At 38.5% G+C, this 24,537-nt stretch overlaps 3 protein-coding genes across 5 annotated transcripts in view; 2 read left to right on the forward strand and 1 right to left on the reverse strand.

Moving 5' to 3' along the window:
* The window catches only part of LOC149006864 (uncharacterized), a 31,821-nt gene extending 19,122 nt beyond the window's left edge, over positions 1-12,699 (forward strand). Inside the window, exons 3-5 of the mRNA XM_089166287.1 lie at positions 8,893-9,291; positions 10,027-11,643; positions 11,804-12,699. Coding sequence (XP_089022413.1) covers positions 8,893-9,291; positions 10,027-11,643; positions 11,804-12,322 — 2,535 coding nt within the window. The 3' untranslated portion in view covers positions 12,323-12,699. The remainder of the gene's footprint in view (positions 1-8,892; positions 9,292-10,026; positions 11,644-11,803) is intronic.
* A 201-nt stretch (positions 12,700-12,900) lies between these two features.
* 5-FCL (5-formyltetrahydrofolate cycloligase) lies at positions 12,901-18,471 on the reverse strand. 2 transcript variants are annotated; one of them, XM_089166288.1, is made up of 7 exons: positions 17,905-18,471; positions 16,882-17,022; positions 15,517-15,681; positions 14,280-14,321; positions 14,120-14,165; positions 13,636-13,706; positions 12,901-13,567 (listed from the first exon to the last, which is right to left on the reverse strand). In XM_089166288.1, the coding sequence occupies exons 1-7, from the start codon at positions 18,170-18,172 to the stop codon at positions 13,434-13,436; spliced, it is 867 nt and encodes a 288-aa protein (XP_089022414.1). In that variant the 5' UTR covers positions 18,173-18,471; the 3' UTR covers positions 12,901-13,433. The 2 variants fall into 2 exon arrangements, with proteins under 2 accessions (XP_089022414.1, XP_089022415.1); XM_089166289.1 differs by having other exon boundaries at positions 13,454-13,544.
* A 3,812-nt stretch (positions 18,472-22,283) lies between these two features.
* LOC149006866 (CLAVATA3/ESR (CLE)-related protein 25-like) lies at positions 22,284-23,743 on the forward strand. Of its 2 annotated transcripts, XR_016175218.1 has the most exons (3): positions 22,285-22,780; positions 23,184-23,289; positions 23,397-23,743. XR_016175218.1 is itself a non-coding variant. In XM_089166713.1 (2 exons), the coding sequence occupies exons 1-2, from the start codon at positions 22,527-22,529 to the stop codon at positions 23,221-23,223; spliced, it is 294 nt and encodes a 97-aa protein (XP_089022839.1). In that variant the 5' UTR covers positions 22,284-22,526; the 3' UTR covers positions 23,224-23,743. The 2 variants fall into 2 exon arrangements, 1 of the variants encoding a protein (XP_089022839.1); XM_089166713.1 differs by having other exon boundaries at positions 22,284-22,780; positions 23,184-23,743.
* Positions 23,744-24,537: the final 794 nt, after the last annotated feature.

The following is a 24,537-nucleotide window of genomic DNA, read 5'->3' on the forward strand; positions in this document are numbered from 1 at the left end:
GTGAATCAGTAATTTGGTTGGTCATGATTTGCAGATTGACTAGGACACAATCTTCTTCATATTGGAAAATATGCCTTTTTACTCTTGGGTGGGCTTCTGTACATTCAATAAAAAAGCTAAATATAAATGGGAGCCATGATTTGAACCTCTAATCTTCAGTCATGTGCCTTACATAGATCTAAAACTTTAATTTCTTGTTTCTTTTTTGACTTGGGAAAACTAGTAGAAAATCATTAAAGAAAGAAGTATTCTCTAATTTGTCTGTTTGAATGTTCAGAATGTCAACACCACCACTAATTGTTTTAAAATGCATGAAAAGGACTAGCAAGCCTTTTATGATTTTATATGGATGACAAGTTACATGCAAAAAGCTGCATTTTTTAGACATTTTTTTTTTATATTCCTGTCAATTCTTTTGCTTTGATTGTTAGGATGGTATTAGAATGGTAAGGTGACACATAGTTTTGATGGATGCACAAATTAAACAGTCAACTTTTTGGGATGCTTCTTTGCTTTTCCAAAGTTTTCTGTCTGATTTTTCCTCTTTCTTTCTCCATATACTTTTTGAGCTCCTCCGAATTTAGAAAATGGACAGTATTTAATAGGCTGGTTGCCTTTGTCTAGTTGACCATCTATAAGAAATTAAATGATCAACTACCACTTGAATTTTTTAGTGGAATTTTTGGAATTTATTTTGAGCTCATTAACCAGACCTTAGGATTGCACGTGGACACTTGGTTCAAATTTTCACATGTATAGATGATGCTGTAGAAGATGTCCAAATTTGGGCCCTGTTAAACCACAACATGTCAGTTACTAAGGACTTGAAGGTATGGGTTTTGCAAATGGATATACTGGAACCCATTCATGGAAGATGGAATATTCAATTGGAAACCATGCACTTTTTTCTATTTTATTTTTCGTAATTGAGTTGGGATACTTTGTGCATGCTACACATGATGCGACCCTAAATTGAAGGGGGTTCAACTACTCTAGGATCTTAACACAAAAAGTAAGGGTTTTGGGTTATAAGATTTTGGGAAATTTAATTGGAATGCATAAGAAATATAGGTTATATTGGTTGGATGATGATGAAACTTGTGCAGAACTTAGCTGATGGTATATAGGGACATTCCATAAAGTTTGGGACCGTACTTATGATTAGATAGTTCTAGATCTAAGCTAGAAAATTGGGTTGTTTGGGGAGTACGAAAATCAAGAAAGGTGTTTAGAACCTTGGATGTTGGCCAAGGCCATTCCAAAGTGGCGCACCTAGGGCTGGCTGAACCCTCCTAGAGGGTAGGACTGCAACTGGGCCGGGCTGGGCCTGGCTTTTGCAATCCCAAGCCCAGCCCTATATATTCTAATCTGAGCCCATTCCCGCCCTAACCCTAATTCAGGGCCAAGGATTATTGTCCCTGGCCCTAAGCCCCTACAGGCCAAGCCAAGCCCATTTCCGCCCTAATTGGCCCTAATTGGGCCAGGTCGGGATGGGTTGGCACTGATTGGCCCTGACCCTGATTAGCCCTGATTGGCCTTGTCCCTAGCCCTGATTGGCCCTGTCCCTGGCCCTAATTGGCCCTAACCCTAATTAGCCTTGATTGGCCCTGTCCCTAGCCCTGATTGGCCCTGTCCCTAGTCCTAATTGGCCCTGACCCTGGCCCTGATTGACCCTATCTTGGCCCAAGCCTTAATTGGTCCTATCCTTGGACCTAAAATATCAAATGTAAATTCATAAAAAAATATATAATAATAATGAAAATAAAAGTATCATAAGTAAACTAAAAATAAAATTCATCAAAATATAAGATGATTCAAGCTCATACAAAATGATAAAATAATCAATAAGTTGATAATGTTGCTTTAAACATAAATAAATTCATACTCCATAATTCTATATTGATCTCTGAAAGTATCTCATTGCTTTGACGATGGAAATTGAAAACCTCTCCCATTACTTTGGTGATGGAAATTGAAAACCCCTCCCATTGATACCCTTATTAAAAAAAAAAAAATCATATTCAAAACTTTGTTAACAAGTAAATCAACGACAATTTAGTATTGATATTTTTTTTCGTAGTTAAAGAAAATTGTATTTTAGTTACAAACATAGCTATCTATCCTTAATATTTTGTTCCCCCTTCTTCTGAAATATCACATTGGAGGCAAAAGAAAGATGTCAATATTCATGATGAGAAGTTGGGGTCTAGATTTGTTAGATATTAATTCTCTATATACTAGCTTTTATTATTTATAATATATTATCTCGTCTTAGTCCCAAAAAAAAAAAATCAATGATTTTTTGAATTAAAAATGACTTAGTTCGAAAAATAAAAATTATCTTAAAAATAATATAAAAAGTGAACTCATAGTCTAATATGATCAAAATGACTGAAGGTCAAAGTCGAGACTTATAGTTATATCAATGTTAATGTGAAGATTAGGGTAAAAATCTAATACATGATCAGGGTCAAATTAACATTAAGACTAGAGCCGAAATTAGGGTCAGGATCGGGCCAAAATCAGGCGGATGCTTACTACATTAGTAATGAATATATAATTTATTTTTATTAATTTTTTACAAAACATGATCATGTTTTTAAAATTTGACACGTGTCAAATATTCACCCATGTGGATTATAATTAATTCCTCTCCATATGGGTGGAGGGTCCAGACTCAAATCAGGGCCAAAATCAAGGCCAAGATTAGGGCCAATATCAAGGCCAGGATCAAGGCTAAGATCAGGGCTAGAATCAGGGCCAGAATCAGGGCCAAGATCAGGGCCAAAATCAGGGACGGGCCGGGATGGGCTGGGCGGGCCAGAGAGTAATCCCAAGCCTGCCCTTGGTCTTAGTTCAGGGCCAGAATAGTTTGGCCCTAACCCGCCCTTAGGGCCAAAATCTTTAGCCCAAGTCCTATTTGGGCTCAGGGCGGGCTTAGGGCGGGTCAGGGCCGCCAGGGCCAAACTTGCACCCCTACTAGAGGGGTGTTTTGGTCAATTACAGCCCTAAATTTCTGCTGGGACTAGATTTCATAATCTTATTTCTTAATTTTCAAGAGTCTTGTTTAGTTTAGAAGTCTTGTTTTGATTTGGAGTAGAGTTCTTTGAGTCCGTAGGAGTCTTCCTTTCAAGGACTCTTAGAAGTCTTTAATTCCAAGAAGAGTTCCTTTCCTTGTGTTGGAGTGGATAGTGGTAGTAGTAGTAGTGTTAACGTAGTATCTGAAAACTTTGCTAGCAAAGTAAGCTTAGGATTGAAAGACATCCCTAACCTTATTGAGTGTCCCTCCTCAATGATGATTGATGACAAACTGGAAGTTAATCTGAGATGTCTAGTACCCATCAGTCTCCATTCCTACTATAAGGAAATCTAGTGTGATGTTATGTCGATTAGGTTAAGTTATATTATTCTAGGGAGGCCATGGCTATACGAAATGATGTCATTGTTATGGGAAAGGAGGACACATGCAAATTTATCCACAAAGGTTAAAAGATTGTCCTCCTTCCCCTAAATCCACCTGAAGAAATTAAGAAGAAACAAGCCCTTAAGAACCAATTAGAAGGACTCCAGTTTTTTGTTTTTACCAAACCGCAGCTCTTGGTTGTTCCAAAGAGTTCGGAAGCTCCAAAAGAGAAAACAACATGATAGTGGCTCTGGTCACCAAGGTTAAAACTACCTAACTAGAAGTTGAACCATTTCCCCTAATGCGGGAGTCTTCAAATTTGGTACCAAGAAGACCTACCTAGCAGAGTACCACCACTAAGAGACATCTAGCATACCATCAATCTAGTGCCAAGATCATCACTCCCTAATATGCCAGCATACAGGATTAGTCCAACAGAGCATGGGGAGTTATAGAGGTAGGTAGAAGATATACTTAACAAGAGCTTTATCTCTGAAAGCCTTAGCCCCTACACAATGCCAACCTTATTGAACCTTAAAAGTTTTGTTTTGTTTTTTTTCTGTTTTTGGGGGTAAGAACCCCTAAAAAGGATGGGTCATGGAGGATGTGTGTAGACAACAGAGCCATTAAGATCATTGTAAAGTATAGATTCTTTATCCCCATACTTGATGATATGTTAGAAATGCTTTGAGGTTCTCGATTTTCTCCAAATCGGATCTCAAGAGTGGGTACCACCAAATAACTTGGGAATGAGTGGAAAACAACATTGAACAAGAGTTGGCTTGTTCGAGTGGAAGGTTATGCCCTTTGGCTTAACCAATGCACCCAACACTTCTATTAGAGTCATAACGACAGGTACACCATGCATGATGGCTTTCTATTTTTGTGTTAATATGTATTCCAAAGTCTTCTCTAAAGGCAACGTATTATTAGGGAGCTACATGGGGGAGGACTAGGACGACACTTTGGGGTAGCTAAGACCACAACCCAAGTCATGGATAGGTACCATTGCCAATTGCACAAAGATGTAGAGGTGGTTATCAATAGTTGCAGAGTATGTCAGCTGGCCAAGGGAGGACTGCAAAACACTGGGCCATACCCTCCTTTACCCATTCCCCGTCAACCATGGAAGAAATTGAGCATGGAGTTTGCATAGAGCTTCCCCTCACCTAGGGGAAGATTGACTCCATTTTTGTGATCATTGATATATTCATCAAGATGGCCCACCTCATTACATGTCAGAAGACTATTAAGAACCCATAATCAACTCCAAGAAACTACTAATATTCAATTACTGTAATCCAGAAACAAGAAGAATAATTGGCTTTAGCGACGCTAGACACCCCCACAACACTCACTACCCTCAGTCGATAGGCGGCCCTACATTCATATGAAATATTCCCCCCCCCCCCCTTTCTAAATCCCTCTCTTCCCCTTAATATAACCTAGATATAATCTTAGCAAATCACAATCCTAGCAACTACTTTCCATGTCGGTGAGAATGATGTCTTTATGTATATGAAATTGATCCCCTATCTTTTCCTTCTTATTTCACCTATATTAGATATGCCTTTAATAATAATATCCTAAAACTACTTCCCCCTTCTAGTTTCACCTTGCCCTCAAGGTGACATCGAGCTTTCATTCTGCAAGCCCCGCTTTGCGTACCATCCCATTCCCCATTATAGTCGTCGGATCCTCCTTTCCCTCTTCGTCTAGAAGCAAAAGCTGAAGTTGTTTGTTCAAACATTGATGGGTCTTGGGATATGGTGCATCGCAACGGAAACATAAGCCTTTGTCCATCTTACTTTTAATTTCTTCTTGGGTTAGCCAACAAAAGTGATTAGTCTCCAGTAGGGATCATTGCTGCTTGAGACGATCTAGGCGTGTCGTTGGGTTAGTTGTTGCCGCAACTAGTTGGACTTGGGCTGATTTGGTTGAATCCCCTGGGTCAAAGCCACCCTTCAATTGTCCTCGCGTTGGGTTGGGCTTTGGTCCACTCGAAACAACTAAGTTAATATTTAAATAATGCTGGGCCACATTGGTATTAAATTGACTCATGGGGTGTATGTTATGGGGCTCACTTAGTCCACAAAGGGCCTAGTTCTTTTCCTCAATTGATTGAGCCAGGTCCATAAGTTGGGTCAGACCTTTTGGTTCAAAAAGCTTCACTTCAGCCCTAATCTCCTCCTCCAAACCTTATAGAAAGGCACCCTAACCATATTTCATCTCCATCTCCGGTGACGACAACAAGACCTTCGAAATGGCTGCGATACTCGGCGACTAAACTCTCCTATTGAAGCCCTATCAAAGCCTCCTGCGGTGAGAACTGAACCTCTGTCTCAGCTCCTTCAACTCCGACCATGAAAAGATGGGGCTTTGCAGCTCATGAAATTGGAACCACCCAAGAGCTGGTCCATCAAAGCAGATGATTGCTGCTTGTAGTTTCTCTATTGCATTGAGACCACACATCGGGAAGTACCTCTCTGTTCTCATCGCCCACCTAATCGGTTCTTCTCCACTGAAGATTGGCATCTCAAGTTGACGTTGGAGGAAGCCTCGCCGAGGTTCTATCTCCTTCTGTTCACACTGCTCAGGTAGTTGTCCCTCTGATTATGCTTTCCCCACTCGATGGAAGTCCTCATGTCCTCCTATATCTATTAACCTCGGCGATTGGGAATTCATCGTTGGTTTCCCCTTCATTAGGAAGGCTTGTAACTCCTCTTTGAATTCTTGGTTGGCTGTCTCCCCACTCTCCACCTGCTGTGCGATAGATCCTATCTTGGAATCTATCGTCAGCAACTGTCCATGTGCATTCTTCTCTATCGTCTCCAACTCTTCTACCCTGCTCTTTGCCATTTCCCTGGGATCGAACTGCTCTAATACCACTTTTTTAAGAACCCAAGATCGACTCTAAGAAACTACTAGTATTTAACTACTGTAATGAAAAACAAAAAGAATAACTGGCTTTAATGGCGCCAGACGCCCCTACAGTACTCACCGCCCTCAGCCATAGGCTGTCCAACATTCACACGAAATATTCCCCCCTCCCCCCCCTTCTTCTAAATCCCTCTCTTCCCCTTAATATGACCTAGACACAATCTTAGCTAATCACAAACCTGGCAACTACTTTCCATGTCGGTGAGAATGAGATGTCTTTCCGTATATGAAATTGATCCCATATCTTCCCTTCTTATTTCACCTATATTACGTACTCCTTTAATAATAATATCCTAACAAAGACCTATGATTCTAAGCACGTCTACAAACTCTTCTTTAGGGAAATCATGAGGATCCATGGTCTACCTAGCACTATGGTCTCAGATCAGGATGTTAAATGCATGAGCTATTTCTAGAAGACTCTGGTTGATGATCAATACAAAACTGCTATTATTCACAGCTTTCCACCCTCGAACAGATGGCAAATTGAGGCAATAAATAGTTTCCTGGGAAATTTACTACGAACTTGGTGAGAGTTATGAGAAGACCTAGCCACCTATATACTAGACATAGCAGAGTTTGCTTAAAACGGCTCTGTAAATAGGACCAGAGGGAGGACCCCATTTGAAGTACTTCTCGGCATAGAACCCCAGGAACCCATCGGTCTAGCACCACTCCCAACAGAAACTAGAATCAGCAACTAGGCCAGTGAGTTCCCAAGGCATACCACAAAGGTCCATGCAGATGTAAGAAGAAGGATAGCTCTCAACACCAAAATCGATAAAGCCATGTAACAAAGACAGAAGGGCTGTTGAGTTCAAGCCAGGAGACTGGTCATTGTAGAGTTCACCCAGGGTAACACCAACCAGGCATCAATATCAAACTCCACACCAAGAAGATGGGACCTTGGAAGATTCCTCCTACACATCGGTCCCAATGCCTATGCACTAGAGCTACCCCTGAAGTTGTTAGTAACATCTATAATGTAGTGGACTTAGACCTCTACCTTTACTCAAATGAAGGAGACTCAGAGCACATGCTACGGCTACCTGAATTCATGCCTTCTAATGAGACTCCATTAAAGAAGTTCTAGATGACATGAACACGACTACCCACAGGCAGCTAGGCTTTTGTACCTTCCTTGTCAAGTTAAAGGGCAAGCCTAGGAGTGAGAGCACATGTAACCATGCAGAGGACTTCTGAAGGATTGATCCAGACGTATGTGAAAGATGTGTGGCATTCATTCATTCATCAGGAACGTATGTTTTCAAAAAGGGGAGAGGTGATGTGAACTGCCAGGACCACCCCAAGAAAAGTTGGAAGAAAACCTAGGGCTGCTGCCCTTCTTCCTGCAGCCCTCCAGGAAGACTGAACCATTTTGGTCATTTTGGTACCCTAGTTCAGCCCAAATTGATCTTATCATACCCTAGTTCTGCCCAAATTGATCTTATCTGAATCAGAGATTTATTGGGACTCCAGTCGAATTTTTTTTCTTCGTCGCTCTTTTGTTATTTAAGTAGTCCTTGTTAAGTTTATGACAGGGTCCTAGTCTAGTTAGGAGTCCCATTTATAGACGGGTTCCTTTAGCAGTTGTCCAAGTTGTACTAGGAGACTAACCTCATTTTTATTTTTGTGTTTGATTCAGCCTATGAGTAGTTAGATAGCAGTCTTAGTCTAAATGGGAGTTCTACTTCAAATAGAATTCCATTAGTTGCAAGTTTATTTAAAGTAGATCTCTTTGTTTATTGACTCTTAGTAGGAATACCTTTATTCAGGCTATAAATGTGAAGCCTAAGCTTGTTATCAAATCAGTTTATGTTTTTGAATAAAATTTCTGCAAGGAAATTACAGCCAAGGAGGTTGCTATTGTGGTTTCTCAGGGTTTCCAAGTAAAGGAAACCTTACGGCAGCTTTGTGGTGATTCTTCTTCAATTGTTTTCAATTGCCAGCAGTAAACAACAACCCATTCCCTGGTGTGAACCAGGGATCTAGGGTTTAAGGATGGATGCAAGCCCTAAATCTGAGGTTCACCATCGATCGTACTCAATTGAACGATTGGTCAAACTAGGGTTTAACCATCTTGTAATTAGGTCTTCAAAAGTTTTACAGCAGTTGTCGTCAACAGTTCACTATCAATCTCTTACCTATTCTAGATGGGACTCCTACCAATATTTTTCCAACAGTTACTGATGACATATATTTGCTCCATTTAATTTGAAGGGCGTCTTCTATACTTTCTCTTGCATTTATTAGGGGATGAGCACTATGGCTTGTGGAGAAGGTGGTTGTCCTAGCTGGTTTGTTTGGATAAGCTGCAAATTCAAGTCCAAACCCAGCTCATAGATGGGTAAAACACTGCACGTTCTGGTGCCAGCCAATATTATTGTATACTTTTCATGCAGCATTTTATATTCTGCTAAATCCAAAAAAGGGGGAAAAGCATTTCTTGTTCCCCATCAAAAAATTATACATGTTTTCATCTTCTTATTCGACAGTTCATTGTTCATAGTTCCAGTCTCGTGAAGATTTCTTTCTATGTTTGATTGTAGGGAACAGGTGAGACTCAAGGCATAATCCTTGACTTTGAAGATCATAAAAGGATTTTAGAGTCAAAAGGACCATCCACTATCAGAAACTGGAATACCCTTACATACTTAAGTGGAAATTTCAAGAATGCATCTTTCACTAGAGCTGAAGGAGATAACAATCTGGGGACTAAAATGTTTCAGCCAATGCTCAATTTGAGACTGCTTCAAATCAATCATGTGAACTTGGAGGGAGATTTTAAGCATATGCCTGCTGGTCTGAAATGGCTGCAATGGAAAGGGTGCCTTTTGGAGGCTCTGCCTTCTAATTTTTGCCTCCGGAAACTTGCTGTCATGGATCTCTCAGAGAGTATGAGGATAAAACAAGTATGGAACCGAAGATTGTGGAAAAGTCAGTATGAGGTGAGTTCCCACTAACCCCAGTTAGCCCCATTGATCAATTTGTCGACTTGAGAATATATCTCTATGTCTTGGCCCCACTTGGTTGAGGGCCTAATTCATGTTTTCCCTTCAATCCTATGGTTTTTCTTGTACTGGTTGGTCTGTGGCCTTAAAATGACTCTTAAAATTTTCTAACCTCGAGTGAGCTGTGTCTATTTGGCACTGATTGCAAGGCATTTGTCTTATGGGTAGAAAGCATATTTGCATGCACCTATTAAATGGATATATCTGGGTTATATAGGAAAATATCAAAGTCATTGCTTTTTGTAAATGCACCACCAAGAACTGCCTTCAACATTTTTTGCCTGATTTTGAGTTTGATGGTATAAAGTATAAAGATAAAAATTTTATAGAAAAAACAGTGTTATCCAATTGAATCTTTATGAGAACCACTAGAAAAGTAAGCTGAACCAGTTTGTGTGTATGGATGAGAGAGAATTAAAAAGTGTAACTTTTGGTTCTATGCTTGTTAATACTTGAGATGATGGGCCTGGTTAAGGTATAGCTGTGGAGCAGTGTCTTACCAGGACCAATATTAACGGGATGGGTCATGTATCAGTAAGTTTACCCAAATCCATCCTTCAACTTTAAAGTGGAATCATTACTGTAGTCATCTTCCTGTTTTATTTTGAGCGAGTTCTTGGCTGCATGGTTGGTTATTTATTCTGTTGCAGCTAATAGCCTTGTCTTGGACAGATGGCCAAGGATTTGCGGGTTATGAATCTCCTTGGTTGTTGTAATCTAACTGCTACACCTGATTTCCATGGACATCCAAAATTAGAAAAACTGATTCTTGAGCGTTGTTTGAAGTTGAAAGAGATTCATAAATCAGTTGGGGATCTTAGCATGTTACGCCTTCTAAACTTGAAAGACTGCCAGAGTTTGGAGGAGCTGCCAAATAATCTCACTGGTTTGAGAAAGCTTGAAACCCTTATCCTGTCTGAATGCTTGGAGCTGAAACAATTACCAGAAGATTTGAGTCCCATGAAGTCTTTGATAGGGCTTTTGGTTGATCGAACTGCCGTAGTTAAAATACCTGATTCCATAGTCCATCTTGAAAAACTTGAGAGATTAAGCCTCAGTAGATGTTTGTCACTAAAGAAACTACCAATTTCTATGGGAAAATTGGTCTCTTTAAGAGAACTTAATCTTGATGGTTCTGCTTTGGAAGAACTGCCTGATTCCATTGGATTGTTGAAAAACCTGGAAAGTCTTAACTTAGCGAGGTGCAAATCAATAATTGCAATTCCTGATTCCATTGGCAATTTGACTTCATTGTCAGAACTACTTCTTGGTGGCTGTGCAATTAAAGAACTGCCTGATTCTGTTGGCTTTCTATCTAATTTGAAGCTCTTATATTTGAGTCGTTGTCAGTCCCTTTGCAAGTTACCTGCGTCTATTGGAGGATTAACGTCCTTGGTCAATCTTCATCTGGATGTCACACCTATTAGTGAACTACCAAATGAAATTGGAATGTTGAACATGCTTGAGGAACTTCAGATGAATTATTGCATGTCACTTGCCTGTTTACCAATTTCAATTGGATGCTTGTCAAATCTTACTACTTTGGTCCTAGAAAATGGCATTATAATGGAGTTTCCAGAGTCTATCTGTCTATTGGAGAAGCTTGAGGTATTGAGAGTCAAAAACTGTAGACAGCTTAATCAACTTCCAGAATCAATTGGAGGACTAAAGAATCTGCGCTCGCTCCAAATGGAAGAAACTGGCGTTGCGGTACTACCTGGAGAATTTGGGTGGCTTTCAAGCTTAATGGTATTGAACATGGCAAAAAAGCGGATGCCTGAACTTTCCAACAACACTGAATGTGCCGAGCAGATCCCTTTCAATAAAGAGGATGACCCCCATAAGCTCCCAGTTCTTCCTTCTTCTTTCTCAAATCTCTCCTTATTACGTGAGCTTTATGCTGCTTCATGCAATATATCTTGCATTCCTGATGGTTTTGAGAAGTTGTCATCATTAGAGACCTTAAATCTGGGTCACAATAATATCTGCAGCTTTCCGTCCTGTCTAACTGGTCTTTCTGTTCTCAAGAAACTGAATTTGTCATATTGTGCAAAGCTGAAGTCTCTCCCTCTGCTACCCTCAAGTTTGGTTCATTTGGATGTTCGGAATTGCACTTCACTTGAAAGTATATGTGGTTTGTCAAATTTGGAGAAACTAGAGGATTTACACTTGACAAATTGCAAGCAAATTGTGGATGTTCCAGGCCTTGAATGCTTGAATTCATTGAGAAATTTGTACATGAGTGGTTGTAGCAAATGTCAACCAGTCATAAAGAGAAGATTCTCGAAGGTACTCTTTCTCTCATATTCTCATAACTACCTTAGTTTTTGGTATTGTTGGTAAATCCAGGTTCCATTGCTACAAAAATTGCTAGGGTTTCTGTATAAGCACGCATGCTGTCTTGCACAGAAACAGATTCAAAGGTTTTGGTGATATGTTGTGACTGCAGGTTGCTTTAAAGCATATGCAATATTTAAGTTTCCCCGGAAGTGAAATACCAGACTGGTTGATTCAGGAGCCATTGAGATTTTCAAGCCGAAAGAACCATAAGATCAAAGCTGTGATTATAGCTGTTGTCATCTCTCTTGATCAACAAATACAAGATGACAATAGAAATAAGTTTTCGGATATTTTGGACATTCAAGCGAATTTCATGAGAAACAATGAGGATGTGCCGAGCTACACACATACCATGAAATTGCTAGGAATTCCAATGACTCATGAGGATCAAGTGTATTTGTTCCGCTATCGAAATTATCATCCACTAGTATTGCCACTGCGTGATGGTGATGAGATTCAAGTAACGGTGCGAAAAACACCATGGTTTAGAGGACTTACATTAAAGAAATATGGGATCTGTTCTGTTTTTGAAGATGATGATGACTATGATGGTGATGAAGAATCATTTAATGAAAGCCAACAGTCTGTCTCTGAGAAACTGGCAAGATTTTTCAGTTCCTTACAATGACTTGGCCAAAGCCTTTCTTGCGTTCTGATGAATTTGGAGTGCTGCAAATGACAATCTCAAGCAGTATTAGTTTTACTTCTTCGTGTTGGTCTTCCTCAAGGAGTCCGGATCATCTGTGTTGTGGCTTTGCATGCTGGGTTTGTGGAAGATAACAAGTTGTGCTGCATTGTTCCATGGGTGTCTGCTCTATGAAGATGACGAGATAAATAGTTTAAAATTCTATGGGTGGTTCAGTGTACAAGGCGTGCATATTTCATAGCTGCCAAACCTTACTACTACTAGATTCCAGCTTACTTATTTGATTACAAATTTCATAGGTGGAGATTTTTTTTGTTCATCATGGGAACACAAGCGTAAATTATTAAAGTTAAATACAACTTTGGTCCACAATCAACAATCAGCAAAACAACCATTGCACCAAGATTGGAGAGCTTCTGTTTGAAACACTAGAAACAACCATTGAAAAACAACGCTGAAGAACAGTCACCCAGGGCGATTTTCTCAATTCAGGGTATTCTGCAACTTAGGGTTCAGAGGTTGTTCCCTGTAAATCTAAAAAGATTAGGAGCTTTGGCGACCCAAAAAAAAAAGATTAGCAGGGATGGGTATAATAACAAATTTATATTTACACTTGCATACCACGTCTCTGTTATCTTTTAAACACATGGCAAGATTGCAGCGGTCACATGGTTGCCAACTGTGCTACAGCAGAAAAAATAAACAAATAAAAACAAAAGCGAAAAATCTATGATCCTGTGTTTTTGTTCATTCTTGTTCCAAAGGGTAAGATTTGCAAGGAGGGATCCACTGAGATGCACAAGTCTCCAGATGCTTCAGAAAGCCGCTGAAGTATAATCTATGTTCACTTTGAATGTTATGGCATTGGATTCAAATGTGTCAAGTTCACATTGGCATCAGCCCAAATTATGATGTGATGAAAACAACATAAAAAGACCATTGAAGGCTGGCTCAGTCAGCAATGACCGGCACCTCTTAGTGAATTTGGTGCTCCTTGTGGTATATGTAAAGTCTTCATCCCTAATATAAAAGCTATCAATTCCAAAAACACTAGCTTAAGAAGAGATGGTGAGGTGCACCATTAGCAGTTCAATTACATCTTCTCAAGAGCAGCAGGAGTAATTGGAATCACACCAGTCGGGGAAACAATTGCATCCACAGGAATATCTTTAGAAGTGACAGGAATGGCACCCTCATCTAATATCTGCAAAGAATATGACAATGCAACTGCAGAAAAATAAGAGTTAAGCAAGCATCAAAAGAGAAGGTCAAACCAACTCAAGAATTAGACTTACCAAGGAGGGGACGGTTCCATTTCCGCTCCGCAGCAAGCTCTTGATATTTATTCAGGAGCATATCATAGTAACTTTTTTGAGGGCGCATCATACAAGATCATGAACCATGGAAAAGCAAAAACACACTACATAAATAACAAACTCCCATGCATGAAAGCATAGTGACCATAATCAAAGAAAGAACTTGAAAGAGGAAGAAAATACTCGATTTTCCAAAAACATGACCTTATAGGATATCATGTACTCACACATCAGATACATTGAGTAGTTAGCAAAATTGTCAGGAAAAGGAAGTAAATCACCAGAATAACTCTGGTGTAATGAGATTTATGAAGCTAGCCCAGAGAACTGGATGGCAAAGTAAGTTGTATGCTGAAGAGACACTAACAAGTGATGACAGATAGCATCATTTTCAGTGCTGTTACAATGGTCTCTCATTGGACAAACTATACGACAGTGTATAAGCAGATATAGGTCAACTTACCCCCCACCACGGCCCAGGCGTCTTCCAGATCTGTCAAAGGCAAGCCCTGGTGGTAAAAGAATATAGAAGTCAGAAGCCACAGATCCTTTTGGTGTCTAAGTACGGAATAACGCATTATTCCCACCACCCCCCAAATTACAGGAGAGAGAGAGAGGATTACCTGGTAGAAGGAACAAGTCCACTGGGTCATTAGCCTGCATAACTGCACCAAACAAACTAAATTAGATGAACAACAGCATTCTGTTCTACCTGCTATCACCAACTGTAACCCAAATGCGTTGAGATCCCAACAGTAAATATAAAACCAAATGTAATGAAAAAGAACTAGACATCAGAAGAATTTTAACATGCATTAGATAGGATCAGCTTCAAGTGAAAAGGCAAGGAAATAGTCCCACAGATCCAAAAATGGGAAATTGTTAATAAGGGACGAATAAAATATAACAGTTAGGCATATCTTTTTGGGTACAGGATCTCTGATTCTCTGTATTAGAATATGACAAAGCTAAAGAGATTCTCTGTATTAGAATATGACAAAAGCTAATAACCTACATGATGGTTTAGTTTTTCAAATAAATAGCGAGTGAAGTATGATTTCAAATGTGTAAGCCTATGAGAGATGGACAAGGTAAAGCATCAAGAACAGGGAGAAATGCAAATAACAGGAAACAGCTATATCACCCACATTCTCACTGATTATAATTCTTTTGACTTCCTTATATATTTATTATTTTTAATCTCAACTTAAAATTTATGTTTACAATAGGAATCATTTCAAGGTTCCAGATTTAAAGGATGTAGTCACAAGCACCAAGGTAGATGTTGTCCCTCATAACTAGACTTTACAAATGGATGTATTATTGAAGTATTGTTAGTGATGGTTCTGATATCCAATCCAACCCAAACCTTAAAAACTCAGATTGAGAAGTCCAACTGGCATAGAAGTCATCCAATGTCCCAAGCTTAATTGATGTGAACTATTCTTAACATTATTTTATAAACATAAAACTGAAGGTATTGAAAGAACTTTACATCTACTAACAAACAACCTAACTTTCCCCTTTCATGAATAATTCTACTAGGGAAGCATACGAATAGAAGGAGAGTTACATGCTTTAAGATGGAAGACTTAATAATTTTTCAGCTAAAATTTACATACGCATTAGCAGTTTTAATTTTGAAGACCCTCTTCCCTGTTTTAATTTCTCTTATTTCTTTCCTTCCTTGGCCCTTAATAACGATTATATTTGATAGACAAGGTACCATGTCATTATAACAAGTGGAGAAGTAAGCTTCTTTGAGAACATCCCTGATGCAGACTCACAATACAGCAATTAATATCAGGAAGGAAGACAAAACTTTAACATATAAGAAACCAAACAAAAGGAAAGAGGTACCATCTTCACGCTGATTTCCATCGCTGTCTACTGGGGCTGGCTCCAAAATGTTCATTGAGTTTGAGATTAGATCAGAGATACTTGATATATTGAGCATTCGCATGTTGCTATTCCTATCCTCAACCCGCGGGACATATAGCTTTTTACTCATCTGCTTCTGACACTCTTGATTGAAAACAAATAATGAGAAATCCAAGAAAAACTTAACTAATACTTGTGATGAAATTCACCATAGCAACACAAAATAAGGATGTAATCTCTTGGGATAACTGAGGCAGTGTTTGATTTGCTTTCAGAAAGCATGCAGCATTTAGCTGACTTGCTTGATGAAACAGTTGCCACCCCAATGCATGTACAAGTAACCATGGCCAATGCAAACATATGTGTGCTCAGACAACAGAGAAACCTAAAAACAACACACTGTAGAATCCCCTTGTAAATAATCCATCAAATGAGCTTTTGATGCTGAGAATTTTTGAATTCATAAAAGGAAAAATGCAAGGCATGAACAAACCCATTGGCTAACAATATTGAACTAATCCTCAACAGACATTATGTCACCTGCTCAGCAAGCTGTATGTTAAAGCTGTTGAACTAAGTAACTAACAATTCAGCCCCCGTCATTAGATGAATTCTTTATTGGAAAAAGGGGTAAACGTTTTGGTGCATCAGCAATTTTTAGGAATTTATCTCAAACATCTGACTGATCCACTTATTTCCTAAGCCACTCACCATAGTTCTTTTATGTGACATTCTATGTGCATACATGAGCAAATGTTTGTGTCCTCATCTCTGAAAATTACTGGAAACAAGTTCATTGGTATCAGCAAAAACATATTATAAGAAGATGTACACTTTGGTTCATAAGCTGCATTGGAATATATAAATAAACTTAATCAATCCCACCACATCCATTTAGAAAACTATTGGATTTTTTGGATTACAATCGTCCATATAAGTTCAATGATCCGGATGATGTATTAAGTGTAAATAACATGATTATTACCCTCAAAAACCTTTCCCCAATCAGTGAGAAGAAAATGTTCAATCACACACAGCACATATAAAAGCTGGCACTAAAAGATATTTTGTAAAATTTCAATGCAGCATCTTGAAGGTACCCTAGACATCCAATATTTCCAATTTTCGACAAGCAAAAGTTGTACAAAGGACATTAGATACAAAAACAGGTTAAGGGTCATATCAGTGACCTCATAGATATGCTAATCACACGATTGGAGAAAAGATTTGGAAAGAATGACCGAATAAAAATTCAACTGCCAACTGAGTTGCTAAATACTTGTGCCTACTCAAGCTAGGCACCTCAAGAGGCATGTCAAAAATCAAGGTGAATAGAAATTGCACCTTCAGCTGTATTGCACAATATTGTTGACAGAATTTTTGATGTGTCGACCTCCCTCAAGGAATCACATGATATATAAGCACATAGACCCTTGCTGGACTTGAACCATGAAGCTTCTAAAATGATATCCTGAATTGCCATATCTGAAAGAAGCCAATCTTAGAAATAGGTGATCACAGAATAAACGGAGTATCTAGGCAATGAAAAGCAAGATATCAATGATTCTTTCTACAAGTTGTCATCACCAATAAAATTTTAAAACCATTCTCTACTGAATTGAGCACAAAAAAAAAAATTTCAAGAAAAATAAATAAATTTAGACATACATAATAAACAACAAAGAGATAAGAGAAAAAATAATGATTGATGAAATTAGAGTAGGACTTTGGAAAATATTCTATGCTACCTGAAAAAAATCCCATTTGATGTGATAATGCCTTGATGAATCACAAACATAGTTCTAGTTTAAAGACAACTAATCAAAATTTTACCTTTGCCAAAAGCAAGAGTTGCAAACCTGCTAAGGTAAAATAAACTTCTAGAAAACAAGTTTTGTAATTATGAAGCATCACATATTTATTGTAAAGACCATAGTTTTAATAAGAAATTTAATGTGTCTCAATATCACATCCCTCTTCTTTCATCTACCATGTCCATTTCTGTTCAAGTCTCTTAACTTTCGCATTACTAATGTCCCAATGCATCATTTGAATTGCTCAACCTATAAGCAATCAGAAAATATCACTCTAAACCAACATAACAGTGGAAGTAAAAAATTGAAAAAAGGGTAGCTAATTGCAGGAAGCAAAAGCAATCAATAAACACAACTGCAACTGGTTTTCATTTAGCAAGAAAGGAACCCAGCATATTTTTCCTTAGTATTGGTACTCCACACAGAAAACTAATTTACCCATACAACCAGCTTGGCAAGACGTTTAACACAACAGACGATTCCTCATAGTAGCAGCAAAATTCAGAAATCAGAACATGAAAGAGAAAAATGAATACAGTAGAAGAAGAAAAACCTTCAAGGGATCTCTGTGCGGGGCTCATCGCCTTGAGCTGCTTTCGCACATTGGATCTAAGGGCTTTCTTCTGATTAGCAATGGCGTCGATACTGGCATCTTGGTTCATGGTGACGAAAGAGCGGTGAGAAGCACTGGGTTGATGATGGAGAACAGAACTGGAGGATCTGGGGCAGAAATAGATTTGAGGAGCGGAGGATGAAAACGAACAAGCTTGAATCATCAGCAACACTTGCTTTGTCTTCTGAATTAGAGCATCTTTTCTCATTCTTTATTCGATAACACAAGTCAATCCATCCCAGCTCTTGCTGACCAAGTTAAACATTTGCAAGGTTTTGGCTTTGCAAAATCAGGTACGTGAACTCAGAAGGAAAACACGATTCCATACCGAGGAATCGTCCACTTGATTTTACAAATCGGGAATCAAATTGGTGGATCTGTCGCTTCGGATGAATCCAACTGGTTTTTGACCAACCCAGTCTGATTCTCGTCAATTTCAACCCTTTCGGACAAATGGTTGGGAAATCTTCAGCGCCAACCCTGCATTTACACCTAATTTCAACTCCAGTGCTGCGATTTAGAGGTAACACCAGGGTGGCATTGAAGATTTCCTTTTATTATTATTATTATTATTATTATTATTATTATTATTATTATTATTTATTTGTTTGGTTATTGTTTGGTGACTTCGGAATCACGAGACTGGAAATAACATTTGGCTCAAGATCATCAGCACTGTACATTATCCTTGGGCCGATCAAGAAAATTTCAGGCCCACCTCTGAAATAGCCAAGACTCACAAGTCACAACTCACAAGTATGAGATAAATCATCATGGCCCAAGCCCACCGATGAAACAATGCTGAAGAGGCCTGTGGAGCAACTTTTCTTCTTGACTTTTAATTTGAACCTCTAGCTAGAAAATCTGTGAAGAGATTGCTCCACATTTTTTAAAAATAGACAGTCGAAATCGAAATTTTGGTACATTCGCTGCACCCAAATGATGCCTTCCTCTTCGAGTGTTTGCTAATGGATTAGCTGTAGGAAGTACCATAGTTTCCACATCATTAAGGAGTTTATGAAATAAATTTAGGAGACCCATGTAGACAAAATATTTTCCCAGAAAATAGTTATTTCTAGCTTTCCAAATCACCCCATACATAAGGCTTGACATAGTGCGAACTTGGGAGATATTACCTCAATGCTTGTACCTCCCTTCGATGAACTCAAGCCTCCATAATGGTGTGTCCAGTGAATAGATTGGAATCTAACCTTAACGGTGAAGCTCAAGGTTTAAAGTATCGGTTTTGCGTAACGTATCGGTAAGGTGATTTTAAGAGACGTATCGTCCTGTATCGAGTATTGTATCGCTCTGACTAATGTATTTTAGTGTAATTCAATGGAGAGACGTATCGATATGTATCGTATCAGTTGTATCAAATATGGATACGTATCAGCTAGTATCGTATGGTATCGTGGGATACTTTAAACCTTGGTGAAGCTTCCCAACAATGTTAGGCATGAGAATGGAAATAAGCAAACTCATTGCTGAAGACTTCCACACAAATAAAGTGGGGGCCTATTTTCTAGGCAGTCTTACTTCAGTAATTTTTGCCGAGAGATTGTTAATTTTGATGTTCTGATATCTTAGGGTACAACTATGATTCACTGGTCATAATAGGAAGACCCACCGCTACCCAATACAAGAAAATGAGGTAAAAGAATCCTATTTCACCGCACAACAATGAGCATTCCCATGCAAAAGTGATATTTGCATAAAGAAGCTTGAACAAGAAAAAGGGCCATATATAGTAGAACCCACTTCTACCAAAAAAAAAAAAATATAGTAGAACCCACTAGTGATGCATATTAATTATTGCCGGGGAAAGGGATATGGTTAAGCATAAAAGTGAATGCTTTTGGCCTGCAAATCTATTGGTTTCTGTGTCATGGAATCAGAACTTTGAACTCAACTTCTCTAAGAATATCTAGATATATATAAGAACAGTTTAAACTTGTGCAGAAGATTAATGAGCAGAAGTGTCATGAACAACATATCCCATAAAGAAGAAGAGATTTTGATTAAATAGTGGGAGGTGGGGTCGTCTCTGCAGAACTGAGAACCGTAATTATTGGTCTATATATGAAAGGGTTTATATGAAGGAACTACAGAAGAACAGTTTATTGTGATTCAAGGAAGCCTATCCAGACTACATTGAATATTCATTTGGATCTGCAAAGGAAGAGATTCATGTCAGCGTAATGTCGGCTATGGGTATTAAGGGAGATTCGAATCAGGAGTAGTACCTGAACCTCTCTGGGATTTCTCAGTCTCTCTCCTTACGTCTTTAGTGAGAAACCAAATACAGGCTTTTTCATTGCATCATTTCATTGTTCTCTCAGGTTCATTCATTCTTAGGTTATATATACATATATGGGATTATCTTGGTTTTGTTTAGCTTCTTATTTTAGGAAGACAGCTTTTCTGTGCTTCAACAACCCATGACACACTGTGTGAGAGTCATCCACAGCCATCCATTGCAGCTGGAAGTGGTGAAGAGGCCATGAATATATAATAATAACTGAGGGAGAACCCCTTATTCTTATTGTTTCATTAGAATCATCTGAGGCTGGAAAAGGGAAGAAGCAACTTCTGATGCTCTTTGTCCCTTAGGTCATAGCTACAGAGAGAATTTCTTGAAGATCAAAGCAGCCCTGTTAAAGATGAGATTAACTAAACCCAGTTCCCTTTAGCTAGTGGAGTTGCCTAGGATGCTAGTTCACTTGACGCTGGAACTGATTTGATTGGAACATATCAAAGATTCCATCATATAATTCAGTAATCTGTGAAGCTTAAAAGAGTGATCACCTTTTAGTATATGTTCCATGTCCTGCAAAGCCTTGGTTGTGAGCCGCAATTTGAGGGCACAAACAAGCCTTTCTGGGTCCCTGTGAACTTAAATTATAACTCTTGTCTGAGAAGCCATTAACATGTTAAGCTTTTTGATTCTTCTTAACATTTATAAACTTTTGCTTAAGTACGTAATATTAATTGTTTTGGTTGATTGTGTGGATAAGACTAGACCAGATTAATGTGCCATAGATATGCTTTAGTACTATAGCTAGAATATGGAATAAGGTGTTCATCTTATATTCCCAGTCTCAGTCAAGGCTTCTTTATAAAGGAACAAGCTAGCTTTCTCTTCAAATTTTAATTATACCTTGTCTCATTCAAATCTCTACATATATATCTATATGTTAAATGTGCAGTTTCTATATAGCTTCAACATCTATATATAATAATATATTCTCCAAGATAATATCTTCAAAGAGACCATTGATATGCTAGCTAGCTAATAAACCCACTTAACACAAAGTGGTAGATGGAAAGGGGATGAGAGGAATCATGCCCACATGTATTAGGGCATTGTTATGAGGGTATAATTGTCATTTTTCGTAGGAAATTTACTGAATGTTGCTTGCATTTACTGATTCTTAACCTTTTCTTTAAGAACAAAATAACCCAGTAATTTTTATCCTTGTAATGGGTTCTGCATATATGCATTAGATACCATTTGAGAATAAAAGAAGAATATAATGTAACTTTACAAGTTTATAGTATTAACAAGGGTACATGGTGAGGATTCTCGAAATGCATATCATTTATTCTTATTTTTTGCTGACAAAATTGATACAGTAAAAGAGTACTAAACCTGTACCATGATGAAAACATAATATTCTACATGATAAGAGATAGGAAATCATTGCTAAATAATTTGGAGGGTTTGGATTTTTGCCTGAGATGAGTAAGGGCCCACATATGAGAATTGATATCTTCATCATGAGATCAGTCACAAGGACTGTTGTCTTGTATTTACCCAAAAAAAGGACTGTAGACCCTTAGCTAGGACTAAGGGATGGGAAGGGGGATACGTGGAAGGTGAAGAGCCACAGAATTCAAGATATCCGTAATCTTACTAACCGTATGTAAGAGACTGTCACAACTGTACCAAAAGCACATTCACAGTCTTACTTATGTTGATGCCCTTGCATAAGTGTTCGTATTGCCTTCATGTTGGGGCTGAACTTCAGTGCTGCACATTAATGCCGATAGTTGATCTCGACTGAAATTTTGATCTCGACCATTGGCAGCATTCAAGTTGGACGCCTCATGCTGATGTAAAAGCAACACAGACTCATTCTTAACCCGGATTTTATCAAAGAGATAGTAGTGTATGTATAAAATGTATGACCTAATCGGTATAAAGCAAAGTAGTTTCACTGCATGTCACGTTCGAACACAGCTAAGCTGGTTGTCTTTCTTCTCTCTCTCTCCTCTCTTTCAAGGTCCGAGAAAGTGCAACATAGAATCCCTTACACCTATAAAGAGAATCAAAGCACTCCTAACCCACCAAACTAAAATACTTGCCGTAACCTATCACTCTTTCCTTCCTTGTCTTCTTTTCTTCTCTTCTTGTCTTCATCTCTTCCTTGCTTAGGAGTATTATCCACCTCTGCACAACATGTTTGTGTTGATGTTGTGGCCATCTCTATTGTTGAAGAACAAAGTTTTCCTCTGAAGAGAAACAAAGGAGCCGTTGGAGGCCAGCAAGGAGGAGAAAAATGGGTTGTGCAGGTGGCAAGACTTTGAAGGTCTTCCTTGTATCTCTTGTATTTGTTGGTTTTACTGGGTTTTTGTTGGTTCAGATCCAAGCAGCAAGTACTGGAAGTTCCAGAACGACAACTTCTCCAGCAGGAAAATTCAGGCAATTGGAGATGATAGGAACATATGAAACCCCAGTTCTTCACCATGATTTAGACCTCAATTACATGAGCAAAAGAAGAGTTCCAAATGGTCCTGATCCCATTCACAACAGGTACCATATATATATTTCCTTCCATCTCTCCCCCAGAGTACGAAACAAAATGCATTTCTCTCAATTTATACAATGTATGCATACACATATTCCATAGTTTTCGTGAGTTAGTATAGTTATTTTTGAGTGTTATATAAAAATTTGTTGTGGTAAGGCCATGTAGGCTAGGAAACTGTCCCTAGAACTCTGGGAAGGCCTTTGGCACGGGTTCACCCTTCTAATTATTTGGACCCCCAAAAAATTAAGGCAAAAGGACATTTCCTCTTGCATGGTTCTCTCATTATCTCATGTTCCTGTTCCTTGTTTCAGCATTTATGCATTGACAGTGAGATAAGAGAGGAACCCAGATTAAGATTTTGGTGCTGGACTGATGGTTCTTTTTCTTTTCTGCAATTATTTTCAGGAAATCAGGGAATTCTAAACAGCCACCAGGCCGAGCTTAGTGGGTCTCTGAAGATGGAGAAGCTTCACTAGTGTAACAGAAAGATTCACAAGATGTCTTCCGTCCTGTATGTTTCTTTTTTGAAAAGGAACTATAACTTTGTCATAACCATTAGAAAAGTCTTAATTTAATTTGCAGAGAATCTTAAGCTCCACTTTATATAAATTGTTACAGGAGAGGTGGTGAAGAAAGCAAAGCTAGCTTCTCTCTTAACGTACAAGAATCCTGAGAAAGATTAAACAACCTTTGCAGACACCCCACTTTAGTATTGCCATGTCCTTTTAAATCTGGGAGAGAGAAGAGAGATTAAGAACTGGATTAATCTCTTTACTTTGCTCATGTAAAGATCAAACAAGTGGATAGGACAAGAAGAAAAGTAAATGGAACACAACCCAAGAAATGTTCTAGTAGCATATATGATCTGGGTGGCAATGTAAACAATCTCAATCAATCAATCTACCATCTTTGAATTTGGCTTATTATTGTTTTTTTTGAGTGATGTATTCCAAAATTAAAGCAAATTCCACAGTTTAACTAAAGTTGGTCTCATGCTTCTCATCTCTCCTTCTAGTTTAAATTTCTTTTTCAGCTTTAGATTCTTTGGTGGGAGCTTTAGAGTACTGTTCGGTCTTTGGTCCATTTTAACTTTATAAAAACGCATGAGATGCTTCCAGTCTTCTTGTAAGTTTTAACATATAAACACCAAAGGGAAAAACAAAGTAGGGAACCCTCTCTGTCCCACGCTTTGCTTTTCTTTCTCCTTTCTCTTTTTTACTTCTTTTCCTGTTTGATTTTGCATGGATCGAGAAGCTAAGACTTGGTCTAAAGCTGAGGAAATTCAAAACATATATAGGGTTGTGTGGAGGGAGAAGCTGCTCTTCACTGGGTACCAGCATTTTTTTGTGTAGTTTTATGAATGATCTGGTAGAATATGCCCCAGCATGACTCTGGAGGTTAATAAAAGCTTCCATCTTTCACGGAGAGAGTAGAAAATCATGCTAGCTTTGAATTTGTCTTGGATTCTAACGGTCCATGTCATTAGAGCTTTGTTGTAATTGTAAATAGAACCCGATTTGCGTGAATTACTTGTACAAGGGAAGAATTGTATTTGTATGACGATTAAGGTTTTGGGTTTCTCTATATTTATTGTTTCAGTGAGATAACTAGGTAGTAAGGAGAAGGTAGCACTTTGTAAGGAGTGAGAGCGATGAGGTTTTCAAGACAAAGCGGAGTTTCTTTTTTCTCTAATTAGCTGATGAAGTAATTTTGCCAAACCACAAGAAACTTCTTGTTGTTGTGAGCGTGTTTTACTTGT

This window comes from Hakea prostrata, chromosome 8, assembly GCF_041222555.1.
Source record: "Hakea prostrata isolate BN-2017 chromosome 8, UWA_Hpros_2, whole genome shotgun sequence".
In the NCBI taxonomy this organism is placed as follows: domain Eukaryota; kingdom Viridiplantae; phylum Streptophyta; class Magnoliopsida; order Proteales; family Proteaceae; genus Hakea; species Hakea prostrata.